At 36.9% G+C, this 16,354-nt stretch overlaps 7 protein-coding genes across 7 annotated transcripts; 5 read left to right on the plus strand and 2 right to left on the minus strand.

The window, feature by feature from the left end:
- Positions 1–519: 519 nt before the first annotated feature.
- On the plus strand, positions 520–1,593 carry L201_005974 (uncharacterized protein; the record flags this gene model as incomplete). Its single annotated transcript, XM_066221700.1, has 7 exons — positions 520–556; positions 851–906; positions 1,026–1,094; positions 1,165–1,199; positions 1,264–1,365; positions 1,444–1,454; positions 1,523–1,593. The coding sequence occupies 7 exons, from the start codon at positions 520–522 to the stop codon at positions 1,591–1,593; spliced, it is 381 nt and encodes a 126-aa protein (XP_066077797.1).
- A 443-nt stretch (positions 1,594–2,036) lies between these two features.
- Positions 2,037–3,636, minus strand: L201_005975 (uncharacterized protein; the record flags this gene model as incomplete). The annotated part of the gene is made up of 4 exons (XM_066221701.1): positions 2,037–2,643; positions 2,764–2,873; positions 2,960–3,072; positions 3,156–3,636. The coding sequence occupies 4 exons, from the start codon at positions 3,634–3,636 to the stop codon at positions 2,037–2,039; spliced, it is 1,311 nt and encodes a 436-aa protein (XP_066077798.1).
- A 393-nt stretch (positions 3,637–4,029) lies between these two features.
- On the plus strand, positions 4,030–5,619 carry L201_005976 (uncharacterized protein; the record flags this gene model as incomplete). The annotated part of the gene is made up of 4 exons (XM_066221702.1): positions 4,030–4,049; positions 4,131–4,263; positions 4,432–4,668; positions 5,008–5,619. The coding sequence occupies 4 exons, from the start codon at positions 4,030–4,032 to the stop codon at positions 5,617–5,619; spliced, it is 1,002 nt and encodes a 333-aa protein (XP_066077799.1).
- Positions 5,620–5,848: 229 nt separating this feature from the next.
- Positions 5,849–8,491, minus strand: L201_005977 (uncharacterized protein; the record flags this gene model as incomplete). The annotated part of the gene is made up of 10 exons (XM_066221703.1): positions 5,849–5,873; positions 5,957–6,066; positions 6,167–6,325; positions 6,423–6,507; positions 6,571–6,615; positions 6,750–6,917; positions 7,035–7,753; positions 7,812–7,834; positions 7,897–8,202; positions 8,290–8,491. 10 exons carry the CDS (start codon positions 8,489–8,491, stop codon positions 5,849–5,851), a joined length of 1,842 nt encoding a protein of 613 aa, XP_066077800.1.
- Positions 8,492–9,509: 1,018 nt separating this feature from the next.
- L201_005978 (uncharacterized protein) lies at positions 9,510–11,169 on the plus strand (the record flags this gene model as incomplete). The annotated part of the gene is made up of 7 exons (XM_066221704.1): positions 9,510–9,545; positions 9,612–9,687; positions 9,747–9,871; positions 9,945–10,080; positions 10,171–10,410; positions 10,543–10,836; positions 10,925–11,169. 7 exons carry the CDS (start codon positions 9,510–9,512, stop codon positions 11,167–11,169), a joined length of 1,152 nt encoding a protein of 383 aa, XP_066077801.1.
- Positions 11,170–13,559: 2,390 nt separating this feature from the next.
- On the plus strand, positions 13,560–15,265 carry L201_005979 (uncharacterized protein; the record flags this gene model as incomplete). Its single annotated transcript, XM_066221705.1, has 6 exons — positions 13,560–13,632; positions 13,711–13,796; positions 13,915–14,117; positions 14,228–14,410; positions 14,483–14,610; positions 14,679–15,265. 6 exons carry the CDS (start codon positions 13,560–13,562, stop codon positions 15,263–15,265), a joined length of 1,260 nt encoding a protein of 419 aa, XP_066077802.1.
- A 684-nt stretch (positions 15,266–15,949) lies between these two features.
- L201_005980 (uncharacterized protein) lies at positions 15,950–16,236 on the plus strand (the record flags this gene model as incomplete). Its single annotated transcript, XM_066221706.1, has 2 exons — positions 15,950–15,964; positions 16,048–16,236. The coding sequence occupies 2 exons, from the start codon at positions 15,950–15,952 to the stop codon at positions 16,234–16,236; spliced, it is 204 nt and encodes a 67-aa protein (XP_066077803.1).
- Between the last annotated feature and the right edge of the window lie 118 nt (positions 16,237–16,354).

Below are 16,354 nucleotides of genomic sequence, written 5' to 3' on the forward strand. Positions count from 1 at the left end.
TTCTGATTCGACTCACGTGGCTAATAATGATAAACATATAACCGGTACAACAAGATAACCTAAGGATGTTGCCGTTAGCGGGTGAGAGAGAGTGTGTGTGTGCGTGATCCAGTTGATTAACATGATTACATTACCAACAGACTAGATGTATTGCCACCCATTACTTCATTCCATTCACTTGACAACAATAACAACAACAATAACAACAGCTTTACTCACTTAGTCGCAATTCATACCCCTTTATATAACACTCAGCATTTGATAAGAAACGTATCTGTAGGTGGGATCATGTTAGCTGTTCTACAAAGGCTCAAGTAAATAGCTGACAGCGTGTTCACATATCATCACTTCATACTTTCTCATCATTCAACCTTCTTCCCCGACACGCACGCGCCTCTTACCTCATCCATCCATTGAATGTATCTCGTCTATGATCGATACATGCAGTCTTCAAATTCACACCGTTCTCTCCATTAGATAATTATATACACCAATTGATACTTGATAACATCAGCAGCAATGGTACGAAGCAAGTTTAAGGACGAACACCCATTTGGTGAGTCGCAGCGATGTTTCATATATCTAGAAAGTTACGTCGCGAGGAAGGAAGGAAGAAAGAATGACGACTAACAATTCCTCTCACTCTTACCACGAATCTGCTCCAACTTCAACGTTCGTGACTATATCGATAACCCTTTCACATGAATACCATTCAACTATATATGGAAACACTATCCTTTGTAATCGTCATTTTTCGCCTATGGCTATCTTCTTTCCTTGCCCAAACTGCTACTTCACCGACACTCCCTATCCTCCTCCTCATTAACAACAATTTGTTCTGAATAACCAGACAAAAGAAAGGCTGAAGCTGAAAGAATCAGACAAAAGTACAACGACAGGATTCCAGTAAGTAGACGGATTCATTCATTTTCCTTCAAAAGGCCGCACTGCCATTATTTCTATCAAATATCAAGCAATATCGCGACTGCTGTGATGAAACAGCTACTAACGTGTATCTTTGCTAGGTAATCTGCGAGAAAGCTGAGAAGAGTGATATTCCAACCATTGACAAAAAGAAATATCTTGTTCCTTCAGTGAGTCGTCGCCTAGCTGATGGTCTCAAAAGCACGAAATAGAATGAGTTAGCTGATAGACGAATTATAGGATCTTACAGTTGGTCAATTCGTATATGTCATAAGGTCAGCTCTCTGCATTTCGGACTAGTCACCGCTCATGAAGCTGACAGACATCCAAAACGTATAGGAAACGAATCAAGCTTGCACCAGAGAAAGCTATTTTCATCTTTGTTGATGATATTCTTCCACCTACTGCTGCTTTGATGAGTGCTATCTATGATGAGCACAAGTGAGTCTTGCGATTCAGCCGCGATTTGCTATAATCAGAAGCATGATTTGCTGATAAATGCTCCTTACAACTCCACAGAGATGAGGATGGTAAGCTTCCTCTTCTAAAATGTACAGGTAGCGTGAGAGACATGGCTGATGCGTTTTCCATTGTACAGGTTTCCTCTACGTTCTCTATGCATCTGAAAACACATTTGGTGATTTAGCTCAATATGAAGTCAAGGAGTAAATAGCCATCTGGCCTCTCCAACTACGAAGTGGTAGCAGAAAGTCTAGAAGTGGATCAGCGAATGTAAGGAAGAAGTACACCCAAGAGCTGCGAAGTGGCGATGGAGGGAACGAATGTTGCGTCTGGTTCGAAATGATGAGTTTGGAAGAGAAGAATGTATGAAAGATTTGTGAAATCCCCCCTTTTTTTCATTTTGTCTCTTAATCAAATTATAAATTAATCTTATGGTATATTGTGTATGAAATGTATTATTTTCCGAATAACCGAATTGAGTGAGCGATGTGACCATCGGGTCATAATGGGGACTGGTAATGGTGAACACACATGATGATCAGGTATGCATCTTCTGATATTTCGAATATACACGTAGTTTGCGTTCAAGCATAATGATAAATACAAGGGGATATATAACGAGAGATATACATTATACAAATGATCAACCATCACCTTCTACCACCTCTTTTACCGCCTTTACCACCTCTACCACCCTTACCACCTCTTCCTCCAAAACTATTTCTTGAAGATGATTCATTTACAGTTTGAATATCATTTTTTGATATTTTCAAAGTACCATTATGAAATTTACCTATACCCATTGATAAACCTCTTGATCTATCTGAATCACCATTTATTTGAGATTTTCTTCCACTCATACCTTTTTTCTTTTTTGATAATGAAGTATCAAAACCAATTTCAGCTCTTTGTTTTCCTTTTATCGAGGATGAACTAGAACTAGTAAAAGATTTATTTATATTACCGAATTTTTTATCAAAATTACCTGATAATTTATCTTGTAATAATTTTTCTTTTTTAATTTTTTCTTGTTTATGTATTAAACCAGTTCTAATGGATGCAGGATGTTTTGATAATTGTTCATCTTTTATTCTATTTAAACCTTGACCAGGTAAATTATAATTTGATAATTCATTTAATCTACTTTGAATCATATTTCTTTTTTCAGATGATTTTTTTAAATTTGATAATTGATTTTCAGGTAAAAGTGTATTTAATAACATTTTATGTAATGTTTGATCTAATTTTATATTTGACCTGAAAGAAAAAATAATCATTAGTATTAGTCTAGAAATATCCATCTTTATTACTTTGCATTGAGATTTCATAGGAGCATGTATTTTTTCACATGAATAGATATTTGAAAAGATAACTTACTGTTCTTCTAAATCTTCTGAATCACCTCTAGACCGTTTGTTAGGTCTACCAAAATTACTATATCCATCATCTTCAGGTTGTAATCCCATCATTTTAGCTGAATTACCGTTCTGATTGAGTTGAAAATGAAGTACTGTAACATGAGTTCTCCTATAGTTCCTATAAAGCAGTATAATTATGAAACAGCTTTACTCACCATAAATGCTTTCCTTTCAGCTTTCGTTAAACCCATATCTCGTTTTATGCCTACTCCACCATCGAAAACCACTTCAGGTACTTTACTGGATGTCGCTTGAGCTGATGCCAAATCTACGTTTCATCAATCATAGAAATTCCATCATATGAGCTAAGATCTCAATGTGAAATGAAAAGCTACATAGTCCGAAACTTACCTTCTAAGCCGAATTCATCCTCGCTATCAGTGATGAATCCATCCTCTGCACCCCAACCATCATCAGAAAATTCACTGCCATCTCCTTCTTCTTCTTCATCCTCATCGCCATCTGTCTGATCATCATCAGATTCTGATGCTTCCAATTCAGCTGCAGTAGCTTTCTTTTTACCTTTGACATTCTTGCTACTTTCTGCTTGATTTGAACCTGTTGATGATATAGGACCCAAACCTAACATTGCTCTAGATCGGGCTTCGAGCATAGCTAACATAGCTGATTTATCTTCATTTTCTTCTTTGTAGTCATTATCAGATCCAGAGCCAGAGCCAGAGCCAGAGCCGGAGTATTCTGGAGAAGCAGGTCGAGGTCTTTTGGAAGGAGGTTGAACCTTGGCTTTCGCTTTTCCTTTCGATAGAGGTGAAATTGCTTTTGAGAGTTTCTGAGTTGGTTTTAAAGATTGCTTTGTCTGTCTGATAGGCATTGTGACTTGAATTGGGGCAAAAAAGGTATAAGATTCTAGCTAGTTTTCAACAGTTGATTGTCTTTACAACGGGCTTTGATGTATTGCCTATATCTAGTTAAATTAACTACCTAAAAGTATGTAATTTGCTACTTGAACGAACAGAAATTTCAACTTTCATCAGATCAATATTAAAGTATTAATTTATGTATGGCGGTGATCTCCGCTTAGCTGGTGGAGGGATAAACAATTTTTGATTCCGTCATCTCGTTAAAACGTAACATAGATTTTTGGATATTTTTTGCGAATCACTTCGAGATGTGACCTGCTGTTACTGCTATTGAACATTAATAGCATAATATCTGGAAATGATCACTCCTATTCTATTATCACAATAACAGAAGGCTAGTCAAGATGTCTATGCTTCGTACGATGTAAGTGAAAAGGTTACTTGAGACTTGACCACTTCTGAAACTGTAGAATACTGAATCAAATTGCTTTGATACCATAATCAGAAAACCTAAAAATGCCAGAGTGAAAAGAGCTTTGGCTCAAAGAGAACCACAAATAGTCGAAAATGAAAAGACAGCAATTTTCGTTAGAGGTCAAGCTACAAGTGATATAGTGAGAAATGTTATGAAAGATTTGGTGAGTTTGGAATTGAACTTTACATAGAGTATTTAAAGATATCATATCGTTTTGGAGGTTAGGCCGGAGTTTCAGAACATTGCCAAAGAAAACACTGATAGACAAACTACGAGAATGTTGTTCTAAGCTAACTATATAATCATCTTCGTTGGGTTCTTCTTATTCTAGTACGCATTAAAAAGACCAAATGCGATAAATTTCAGTCGAAAAAATGATATTCATCCATTTGAAGATTCTTCATCATTAGAATTTTTCGCTAATAAAAATGATTCAAGTTTATTTGTTACTGGATTACATTCAAAGAAAAGACCACATAATTTAGTTTTCTCAAGAATGTTTGATGGTAGAATTTTAGATATGTTAGAATTAGGTGTTGATGATTTTAAATCTATGGATGAATTTGATGTGAGTTGGTTGGAAAAAAAAAATCTGTTTTTTTTTTTTTTTTTTTCCTTGGGTTCATGATTTGGTTTGTATGTTGGATATGAGGATTGAAGTGAGAAGAAAAGTAGAAGGTGTCATAACAAGAATTTATGGAGGAAAGAATGGGAAGATGGAATATCGAGGGCTTTGATATTAGAGTTTATCGAAGTAATTTTCATGTAGTGGTGCAAGTGCAAGGAGATTCATTGAGAAGAAGAAGCATGGTAACAAGACAAAAGGATTGAATATATGATATATGTATATATATATATATATATCACAGAAATTGTACTAATCTCGATTTTTATGAACCTCTCTTAGTCACCAAAATCATCTGTCGGTATAAGACCATTAATGGTATTTCATTCTGATTTATTTGACGTACATCCAAAATATATGTCAATAAAATCAATGTTATTAGATTTTTATAATGGTCATGCTTTAAAAGAAATTCCTTTAATTGGTGGAATTGAACATGTTATTTCAATAACTGCTGGACCTTTACCGTCTGATATTGAAGTGAATGGTTTAGGAGGAGGAGCAGAGGAAGATACGAAGAATTTACCTAAAGTACATTTTAGAGTTTATACATTAAAATTAATTTCATCAGGTGTGGCAAAACAACCAAAAATTCAATTAACTGAAATGGGTCCATCAATTGATTTTAAATTAAGAAGAATTCAAGATCCAGATGAAGAATTATTAAAAATGTCATTGAAAAGACCAAAATTATCTAAAAATAATATTGAATCTGGTTTAGGTAAGAAAAAGAAAAATATTGAAACTGATCAAATGGGTGATAAAATTGGTAAATTACATTTAGAAAAACAAGATTTATCAAAAATGCAAGGTAGAAAAATGAAAGGTTTGAAAATTAAAAAAACTAAAACTTCTACTTCAGCAAATGATGATATTGAAATAGATGAAGAATAGTTTTCTCTTCAGATAAAATTTGTTGTAACATTTATGTATTCATGCATTCTATATATAACTTCATTGCACAGACGGTATTGATTCAGATTGCATCCCCGAGCGGACGAATTAGGATAAAAGTCGATATCATCCGGCAAAACGCAAGGGTAGATTACTGTTATTGCAATGATCATGCATATTAAATACATGCATTAACAAGTCTATGGTTGATTCCGCTTGAATGGTATTTCTAATATATCAAATAGCAAATTGCCCTATGATGTTAAGAAAAGGAAAAGTTTGCATTAGCCATGTACACCACCAACTGCCTGTCGAATAAGCTGTATATGTAACTCACAATAACGGGAAACCACTCATCAAGCCAGCCCAGAATACGATATTACCGACAGTTTTATTTCTTTTCACTATTGGTAATCTACCTAGAGCGATCATTGGCAATTGAGCCATCTAAAAGACATAGAAAACATCATTAGCCGGATTTCATATAGTTCGCTGTGGGCGTTGAGAGGATTGCACCTATGAAGAAGCGTTTGGTGGGTTTACTCACTTGCATCAAAAACAAGTAAGGTCTGAGTTTCTTAGTCACAACTGCCATTACTAATTCATGACAACAAGCTGAAAGTAGGAAAGTGACGAAAGCAGCACTAGTTTTGGAAAGTTGTAGTCCGGTCATCGAAGATGCGTATACGTGTCTAAGAAGGAAAGTCTGTTCAAGAGATTCTGGTTAGCTGCCTGGAGTTCGATTTTACAATTCACAGGTCGTATAGCGATTTGCGATAGTTCAGAAGTGATCTTCAACTCACGTGCACAGGTTTGTTCCATTTTCTACTGAAAACATCCCATGAAGTTGAATTCCACCAATCTTGATAAAACTCTCTGTCCGCGAAGCTGGAAACTTCCACATCAGCTTACGACTTTTGATGGGATCTGAAGAGATAGTCCGATACTTACTACGATAATTCTGCGAAACCCGTACAAACACATTCGAAAATAATGCTGTAATAAGTCGTGAGTCAGCTTCCTTCCCCATCTATCAGTTCACCATAAAATGATATCTCACTAGAAGATTCTATATATCAAACATATCAGCTGTGTCCTTCGATACATGATTGCAGAGATAGCTAACTCACAGAAGGTAATTTATCATCATTGGTAAAGCCAGATTGATGAAGGATTTTATCAATGAATCTCCTGGTTTAGGGATCATTGGCAATATATAATGTTCAGTAATGGTGTAGATTAAGGAAAAGGTTCCGAGAGTAGCTATGATTTTTTCGACAACTACCATTGGTCTCATCCTGATGAAAGTAAGCAAGTATATCAGTCTACTACAGCTCAATCAAGGAAGATACCCGTCATGCCAAACCCACAGTGCTGGAACAAGAGTTGGATGTCAGAAACCGCAAACAACTCACGTTTTAGTTCTTGGATATTCCAATTGATAGACTAAAGTCGGGAAGAACATAAAATCTAAGAAATGTTTATATGTGACGTTTTGAGGCCAAATCAAAGATTCTGATCCATTTGATTTTAATTCTTCTTGCATTGCATCGATATTTCTAGCTAATAAAGCGATTTGTTCATTTGATGACCAAGCTAAAGGTGAAGGTGGACTTGGTTCATGTGGTAAAGTTGAATGTGAAGGTTCTAATGATGTACCTAAAGGTAAATTTGGTCTTGGTGAAGGTAATGCATCAACAGCTTGATTCTTTTTTTTACTTTTTCTTTCTCTAAGTGATGATGATGATATTTCAGGTGATGATGCTAAACCTGATGATAAAGGTTGTGGTGTACCTTCTTTAAAAGAGGTTGTTGATGATTCTGTAAATCCACCAATCTGTCTTTTGAATGCACTGGTTGGATCTTCGTATCCTGTATTTACACCATTTGCAGATGTTGAAGGTGCATTGAAACTTGATCTACCTATTAAAGCTGGTGTACCTGGTCCGGGTGTTCCAACGGGTGTAGGTCCTTCTAAAGCTTCAAGCTGTGCTTTACGTTCAGCAGCCTCTCGAAGTAATTCTTCTTTACCTCCTGGTACAATCTTGATAGCTTCTTCAAGCTGTCTTTTCTCCTCTTGTAGTTGGAAGTAAACTGTTGCGAGCATTCCATTATGGGACATATATGAGTGCATCTATGAGCAATGGATGCGAGTCAGTTATTGTTGCAAATTCGCGTACGATCTAGCTCACCTTCATCAGGGAAGACATTGCATCTACAAAACATACAGACAAATTAGCTGATGTTCAAACTTGTAGAATCTTTTCTTGTACTTACGAAGAACTAAGAAACCAGATTGAACCCAATACCATTGTCTATGATAACCCCACCAAACGGCTACACCTAAATATAGAGTTTGAAAACTATGTTGAATAATTAAACCAGTCCAAGTATAACTATACCATTTATTCTGTAAACCTTTTACAAAAGGTACACAAAAAAACATTGCTAAAACCATAACTAAATCTGAAATTGCTAAAACCCATGCATCTCTTGTGATCAATCTTCCAAATGTCCATGATAAAGGTGTACGATTAATTTCCCATGATTGAATTGATGTACGCAAAAACAGTAATGCTAAACCTATAATAACAATAAAGAAACATAATAGATTAATTTACTATCTTCTGTCCGATATTATGATACATTGTTCAGAGACTGATGACCTACCTATCCAAAATAAAACGAAAAACCCTCTAAATTCATCAGATTGTGATCTTTCATTAGTTCTATCTAAACTTGAAACTCTTGGTGTAAAACTCAAAACAGCTTTTAATTGTGCATTTGAACTTGATCTATAAGGTCTAACGTGAATTATACCACCTGGTGTATTTATAACATTATCTTTTGTTTTTGATAATGTTGTTGTCATTTCTATCGTTGTATCTTCTGGTATAGGTGGTGATGATGATGATGATGATGATATCGGTGGTGTTTCTGGTGGTCCGCGTGAAGATGATCTGTATTTACCATTGAATTAATTCAAGCATATATATATATTCGATATCTTATAGAATGATTAGAAGATGAAAGAGACGTTTTATTTTATCTTACCTTGTAGACACCATTTTAACTAATATTGCCGTGCGATTGCGTAGACAGCAAAACCACTAGTATAAAATTCTTTCTCTTTCGAATGAGTGAGATACCTTGAATTGCGTATTGCGTATCCCAAAATTAAACTATAGACTATAAACTGATCTCAGACTCAAAGGAGGTGTTGGAGTGGTATTTGATGATCGTCTCGGATTCGTAACAAAGATGTAGGATAATCCTATATTCTCGGGCGCTCTGTGATGACTAGTCTAGATGTATGATGTATGATGTATGATGTATGATGTATCGTAGAGGCTCGAGCGTTATCTCAAAGGAGGTGATGATGGTACAATCGGTATCCGAAATTGATACTAGAGTAGCGTTGACGTTGTCTTGGTGGCAAAGAGTGACTATTGTTTTCGTGACTTTTGTTAATTTTTTATTTTGTATCTGAATATCAATAACCGAGACACGTCCTTAGTTTGGCAATGAAGAGCAAATGATCAGCAGAATGACATGCTCTCTTCAATCATGTACGACGTTTACTACTCATATAGCCTGTTTCAAGCTTGGCAGTAAGTTACTTGTACTAGTCATTTAAAATTGTGTAGCAACGTCATCCACTCACCAAAGCTGTTCATCATTTAAGCTTGACTTTTTTTGGTTGTCGGAGAATTTAGGGTAGAAAGGGTAGAAAAAGAACGCGTCTGATTTATGGAGATCCTGTTAGATCCCCGAGAAATCAACAATAACAAACCCGAAGAACTGTGTAAAAGTTGTAAACAAATCAACATGATATTCATCAACATTACAAGATTTTCAGTTGGATTGCCCAAAAGTCAGAACTCCAGATCATGTCATCAGCATCAGCTGCCAAGAGCTCGAAAAAGGTTAGCTGTCGTACGATTGTTATTCCAGCTCATTTCAAAAGCTGATATCATTTACTTCTTGAACAGATAGGGAAAGAGACTGCTTCTTCTTCTCGTTCAACGAAAAAGGTAGATGGGGAAGATCAGATAGAGGAGAATGACGGTAAGTTAGCTATTAGATCAGATTGAATTAGATTATCTGATACTGTTTTCCTATGTTAGAAGGAGAAGATATACCTCGCAAATCTTCTAAACCTATGTCGAAGACTGCATCTTCCTCGAAAAGCACACAGCACACCTTCGATGATGAAGATGATCCGAAAGAATTGAAGAGGAAACTAGCGACTGTGAGTGAATGGGGACAAGCAGCTGTTCTATCATTAGATGAGCGTCTCAGCTGATATTCACCTACATGGCTAGATATCTGCCGAGAGGGATCGATATCGTAGTCAGAGGGATACTTATTCTACTCAATTCGAGGAATTGACTAAAACGCGCTCAGATGGAGATGATTTATTGGAAAAATACAAACAGAAATTCGAAATACAAGTAAAAGGTTTGTTCTACTTCAGTTTCTTAGTCTTACCAACTCCTCGGAGAAGTAAGAGAAGAGAAAAGCTGATTTATAGCTCATTCTGTTGTATAGCTCAAAATGATATCATAGCGAGTCAAACTGCATTAACGGAAAAGTTACAAGCTAAAGTGAAATCTTTGGAAAAAGCTTTGTCGAGTCAGGATAAAGAAAAAGAAGTTCCAAATGCTGGTGGACCATTTGAAGATTCATCTTCAAATCACATAATAAATAAATCAAATTCACAAGAAGTACGAAATTTGAAAGATGAATTGAATAAAATTAAAAATGATAATAAAGCGAAGGACAATGAAAGTGAGTGCTTGATCTTCTTCCCTCGATCCCAATCTATTGTCACAACCCTCGCAATCATCCATCAGTCAAGTTGATCTTACATAGATAGGAAGATTGTTGAACTAATTTACCCTTTTGTACCTTGTTATCTAGTACTGGAATTACAAAAACAGTATAAAGTGGAGGTTGAGTATTCGAAATCATTAATTGAGAAACAGCAATCCCTCAATTCATCTACTCTGGGTAACAAAAACGCATTAAACTCTTCGACATCAAATAAACCATCTTCAAATATCAGTTTAACACCTGAAGAAGCTGAAAAGGATGCATCAAGTTTAGCTTTATATGAAGATTTAACTTTATTAAACATAACAAATGTTAAAATCAAACCTGCAAGAATTGGTAAAGAGGAAATTTTTAATTGTTTATTATGTGTTGATGGAAAGAGTGAGTTCGAACTTGAAGTGAACTATTGAATATATCGATATTGAATCTCAAGCTAATATAGTATCTTCAATTGATTTTCGATAAATAGCTTTGAGTTTCAAATTAAGATGTTATATAGAATTAGATAAATCATCATCTTCTTCAAATTCTACGGGTAAACCAAAATATAATAAATCTGTACATTATACACCAGATTTAACACATAATGAATCTGAAGAATTTATAACTAAATTAGATTACTTTTCAAGTGAATTTGTGGTTTCAAGAGATCAATTAGGTGGTTTTTTATTAGAGTTGAGAAGTAAATTGAGTGATGATGAGGAACAGTTATGATAACAGTAATCACATGTATATATAACGGGTTTCCATGTTTGATTAGAGATTGTTTGACGGAATTTTTTGGGCTTGTCTATCATATTTTACCATATTATTTATATAATACATACACATATAGTTTGATGATGAGCTTTTATTGTACATATCCCTTGACCAAGTGTCGAAAATGAATACTCAAGGTATACTATATATGGTATAGAGTGTTAATAGTGCATATCATTAGCGGTAAAGAGGAAATTCGACAACCTTTACTACGAGGAAAACAAAAAAAAAAAAAAAAAAGACTGATCGCGCGTCCTTCTTCTGTGCATTAGACAGATACAACTTGAGGAGTTCTTAAGGTTACGATGTTACGATCCAAGGTATAACCAGGTATAGACTACTGTAAAGCCAGGACTTAAAGAGCTAAGGTTTACCATGCCTCAGATTCCTGGTGGATTAAACCGCTGAAACACGGAGATGCTACACGATCTATATATATCTTTGGTATATCCTATATATAGACAATCTTCGTATTTTTATACCACACTATACGTTACATATTTACTATCAGAGAGGTCCGAGCGTAATTTGCTTGTGGCGTTGGAATGCCACAACAAGATTCGATAATGGAAGAAGTAGAGCGCAATACCTAGAGAATGTACGCTGCTGTACATCATTTTATCGGCTGTAGTACTCCTTGTAAGCAGATGAAACAGATGATAACGCTAAAAAGCATATAGTACTTCATGATTATCAAAAGAATCGATCGCGCGCTCTTTTTGGGAGCATGTTGAACACTTCCTACAAGTCGTTACGTGGAACATCCGAATACGACCAATAAAATAATCGTAGAGGGATGATCCTTGTTACGGGGCAAATAGAGGCATGGCTGCCCATATAGAACCCGTTTATATTTACTTCTCCCCTTGTCTCGTGAGCCAAGTTGGAGAAGTGATTTATCACTGAGATCATTCAAGCACGAGCTTGAAGAATCTCAGCGTTTTATTTCAATTGATGAGTGGGTTTATGACTCGCTACCAATCAAGTTCAGTTATAAACTCCCAAATACAGTATGTAAATAGAAGTTTACCGACTTGTGAAAAGTGCTCAGAACCTTTGTGGCTCCTTCACCGTAACACTACGCGATCATGAAAGTCCAATAGTAGTATTCGGTATATATGAGGGTGCTTCAGTACCTAGAAATGGTATGTGTGCATTTCAACACCGACCGGTCTGGTATGATTCAGCTCCTATCGTGAGATTATCGACGATATTCTGATTTCAAAGAGCTATACACAAAAACATATTTTGACCGCGCATCCCCTTTTACGAAACAGATCGAACCCCAATCCTCAATCGGTCTGAAAGGTTACAGGTATGCAATTACGTGTAAACCTCGTGTAAATGTGCACCCAATATTTTTAGGTGAACACTTATGAAATGGCTTCAGATCACTCTTGACCTGAAGCCCATCGAAGCAGCACTTCACCACTTCGATGAAAGTCACCTAACAGAGAGCCTCATATCAGAATGACAATTTGCAGAATCGAACGAAGAACTCGTCAGAATCTGTTGATTGAAGATCAGGATATTCTGGAACCGGAAAATGGTTCTTAGCCGTTAAGCTACACGATCATTGACAAATCATGAATAGGTAATTCGCAGTATTATCTTTGAAGTAGGACAAGACAGAATGACGTTTGTAGTACGTGAAAAACTCTTGAATTAAAGTCATAAGTGCAAATTCGTATCAATTACTGTACAAAAATGCCAAATGTAATAGTAATTGATCGCGCGTCCTCTAATCCTAGGCTAAGAGGGACTGTGTGGAATCTTTGAGATAACCTTGGGCGAACATCAGCTCCACGAGCCTTACTCTTACCGTTCATCCATCGCCAAGATGAACAGCGGTCGCGCTAAACGATAACGCGACTGTCCAGAAACGGTGATCCTTCCGTTTGGACTACTACGAAGACAGCGCATCTCTTCATAGTATACTGGAAGCTCTCAGACTAGAGTTTCCAGCGGTTCTCAATGATTCTGACACATTATTGTGTATTTGTTACCGCTTTGCTACGCGACCGTCCAGGAGTCCCTGTCCGTTGTCATGCTTTCATGGGAAGAGAGGAGGATGATAAACAGGCATGCCACGCATTATGCGCGCTCAAACCAGGCGCGCCACTTTGGCTCAATGCGTCATTACCCCCTAAGATACACCCGGTCCGTACCATCAACAACATATCTGAGCGCAGTGTTATCTTGAACTTCTTATCATATTATTCTCTTACCTATTCGAGCTTCAAACAACTATCATTTCCTTACAGACAAGATAACCTGAGAGAGTAGACTGATAGAGTCCTCTCTGCTTATAAATAATCAAACAAATCAAGATCAATTATAGCACTATGTCCGCCCCTGAAGTGTTCCAGCTTTCTCTTGGTCCTTTAACCGGCATCGCTTTCAGTCCTGATAGAAGTCGTGAGTACAGCTATTTGGTAACTCATAACGATGAAGCGCTGTAACTTAGCTGACTTATCTCTTCTTCAATGATATTAGAGGTCTGTGTCTGTCCCAACAGTAATGAAGCGCAAATCTATACTAGAAATGGTGATTCTTGGGATTTAACCGATACTCTTGCTGAGGTATGTAAGGCTTCTAAACATCCATCAATTGATCTGAAAAAACTACTACAATTCGCTCCAGACTCTTTCTAAATTTATATCTTGCAACGGAAGTATTGACTGTTCATGCTGTTTGTAGCACGACAAACTTATCACAGCTATCGCTTGGGGACCAAACACCAACCGAATTGTTACATGTTCACAAGATAGGAATGCTTATGTATGGACTCAAACTGAACAAGGATGGAAACCCGCTTTAGTCATTTTGAAAATCAATAGGGCTGCAACCAGTGTTAAATGGAGTCCCGCAGAAAACAAATTTGCTGTTGGAAGTGGTTCAAGGTGAGTAAACAAAACAATGTATATCCCTCCTAAATTAGTTAGGCCTTCATACCCACGATTTTAATGCAAATTTGAGGACTGTGCTTATTTTGAAAGCCCATCATCTATAGAGTTATTGCTATCTGTCATTTCGATGAAGAGAATAATTGGTGGACAGCTAAACAAATCAAGAAACCACTTCGATCAACTGTCTTATCCCTTGATTGGCATCCAAACAATTACCTTCTTGCCGCTGGTACAGCAGATGGTAAAGTTTATGTTTACTCAGGTTACATCAAAGGTCTCGAATCAAAGTGAGTTGTCCTTCTTGCTCGGACTGTTGACGAGTAACAGCCCGCTGAATATACTGCTCTCTCTATGTTCAGACCTGAAGCCACTATCTGGGGTGATAGACTTCCTACTGGTCAACTCTTAGCTGAGTTTAGATCGCCTAATGGAGGTTGGATCCATGATGTTGCTTTCTCTCCTTCTGGTGATGCATTAGCCTTTGTCGGTATGTTTGTGTCTCATCGTCACTACTCTAATGGGGTCGAACGACTGATTGCCTTGCTTTATGTATAGCCCATGATTCATCTGTCAACATAATTTACGCTTCAGGACCTAATGAGCCACCTGCCGCTCATATCGTTGTCAAACTCCCTGCTTTGCCATTTACAAGTTTAACTTGGACATCTGAATCATCAATCGTTGCTGCTGGACATGACTGTCAACCTATATTATTCAGTGGATCATCATCTGGATGGTCATTATCAAACTCATTAGATGATCCATCATCATCAGGCTCAAAACCTTTAACACCAAGTGCAACAGGAGTTAGATCAGGTGGTGTAGGTAGATTAGGTAATAATGAAGCTTTCAACATGTTCAAAGCTGCTGATTCAAAAGGTCAAAGAAGTGTATCTCAACCTGGAGCAGGAGGTTCTTCCTCAACCGCTTCAACAGGTTTAACTCAAGTTGGACAAGATGGTTTACTATTAACTGTTCATCAGAATACCATCACACATGTTGAAGCTTATGAATGGAATCAAAATGGTGACGTATCTAAGATCTTCACTGCTGGTAGAGATGGTAGATTAGTCATTTGGCCTGTCACTTCAGGAGGCTCAAAAGGTGGTTTAGCAGGTAGAATGGCTGGTTTACAAGTATAGATGGGCACCCAACTGTGGGAAACTCTACTTAAAATAGTATAAAACTGAATTTGCTTCGAAAGGTAGTAGAATACCCCCGAATCATGATTGTATGGAAACGAAGAATGCAAAGATTATGTCCCGAACGTTCAGAGCGTCATGTGTTTAAGCGACAGATCGTAAACCCGTACATAACGGATGTTGGTTAAGGGCTCAAACTGATATTCGGAATTGACTGCGATGGTCGTGTATTAAATAACTCACAGGACGCTCGAGGAAACGATCGAATTACCTCCTTTATTACAACGTGATGCACACGTCTGAAAAGCTCGATGATAACCCACGCATCGCTACCATTGAGTCGAGCAATGATGCGAGAATAATCAATACGTCTTCTACATCTTCTTTCACCCGTTGTTACGCCATTTTCAAGTAGAATATTATGGAAGGATTTTACCATCATCAGACCAGTTCGAGTCAAGCGATTTCCAGTATCTGTTCCTTTCTTTACACCGGGCTATGCAATCTACGATAGAATAGTATCGACTCAATCCATGTATATAAGAGACCATATATAGCTATAAATAAAGGTCACCAGTGGATCGCGATCTTGTATATGACAGTTTCCATATCAATCCACCCATATTTCCAACCAAACATCCTTTTCATTCATATAACAGCTCGAATCAGGTGCGACTCTCAATAATGGGACGTGATAAAGTAAGTGTAATCAGACATCGTAAGACTTCCATTCGAGTAATATTATGTATATTGTCAAAATCAAACTGATCATTACGGATAAGTCGAATACCAACAACAATAGACAAACTAAAAAGGAGAAAATGGCAGAAAAGAAAGCTAAAAAAGCTGAACAGTTTGACATCACCCACGGTAAGAACAAAGTTCGGCGTAATACTGGTAACCAGAATAATGGGGATAAGAACGATGTAAATGGTAATGGTAGCAAGCAGATTGAACAAGATCACAATTGATGTATGAGCTGGGTCGGGTCATCCATTCCTAAGACATGGCCAATCTTGGATCTTCAAGGAGATGTATCAATCATTTCCATATGAATTCATCTCTATACTATCCTTTGAAAGATCCCTC

Source organism: Kwoniella dendrophila, chromosome 8 (assembly GCF_036810415.1).
Source record: "Kwoniella dendrophila CBS 6074 chromosome 8, complete sequence".
Taxonomy (NCBI): domain Eukaryota; kingdom Fungi; phylum Basidiomycota; class Tremellomycetes; order Tremellales; family Cryptococcaceae; genus Kwoniella; species Kwoniella dendrophila.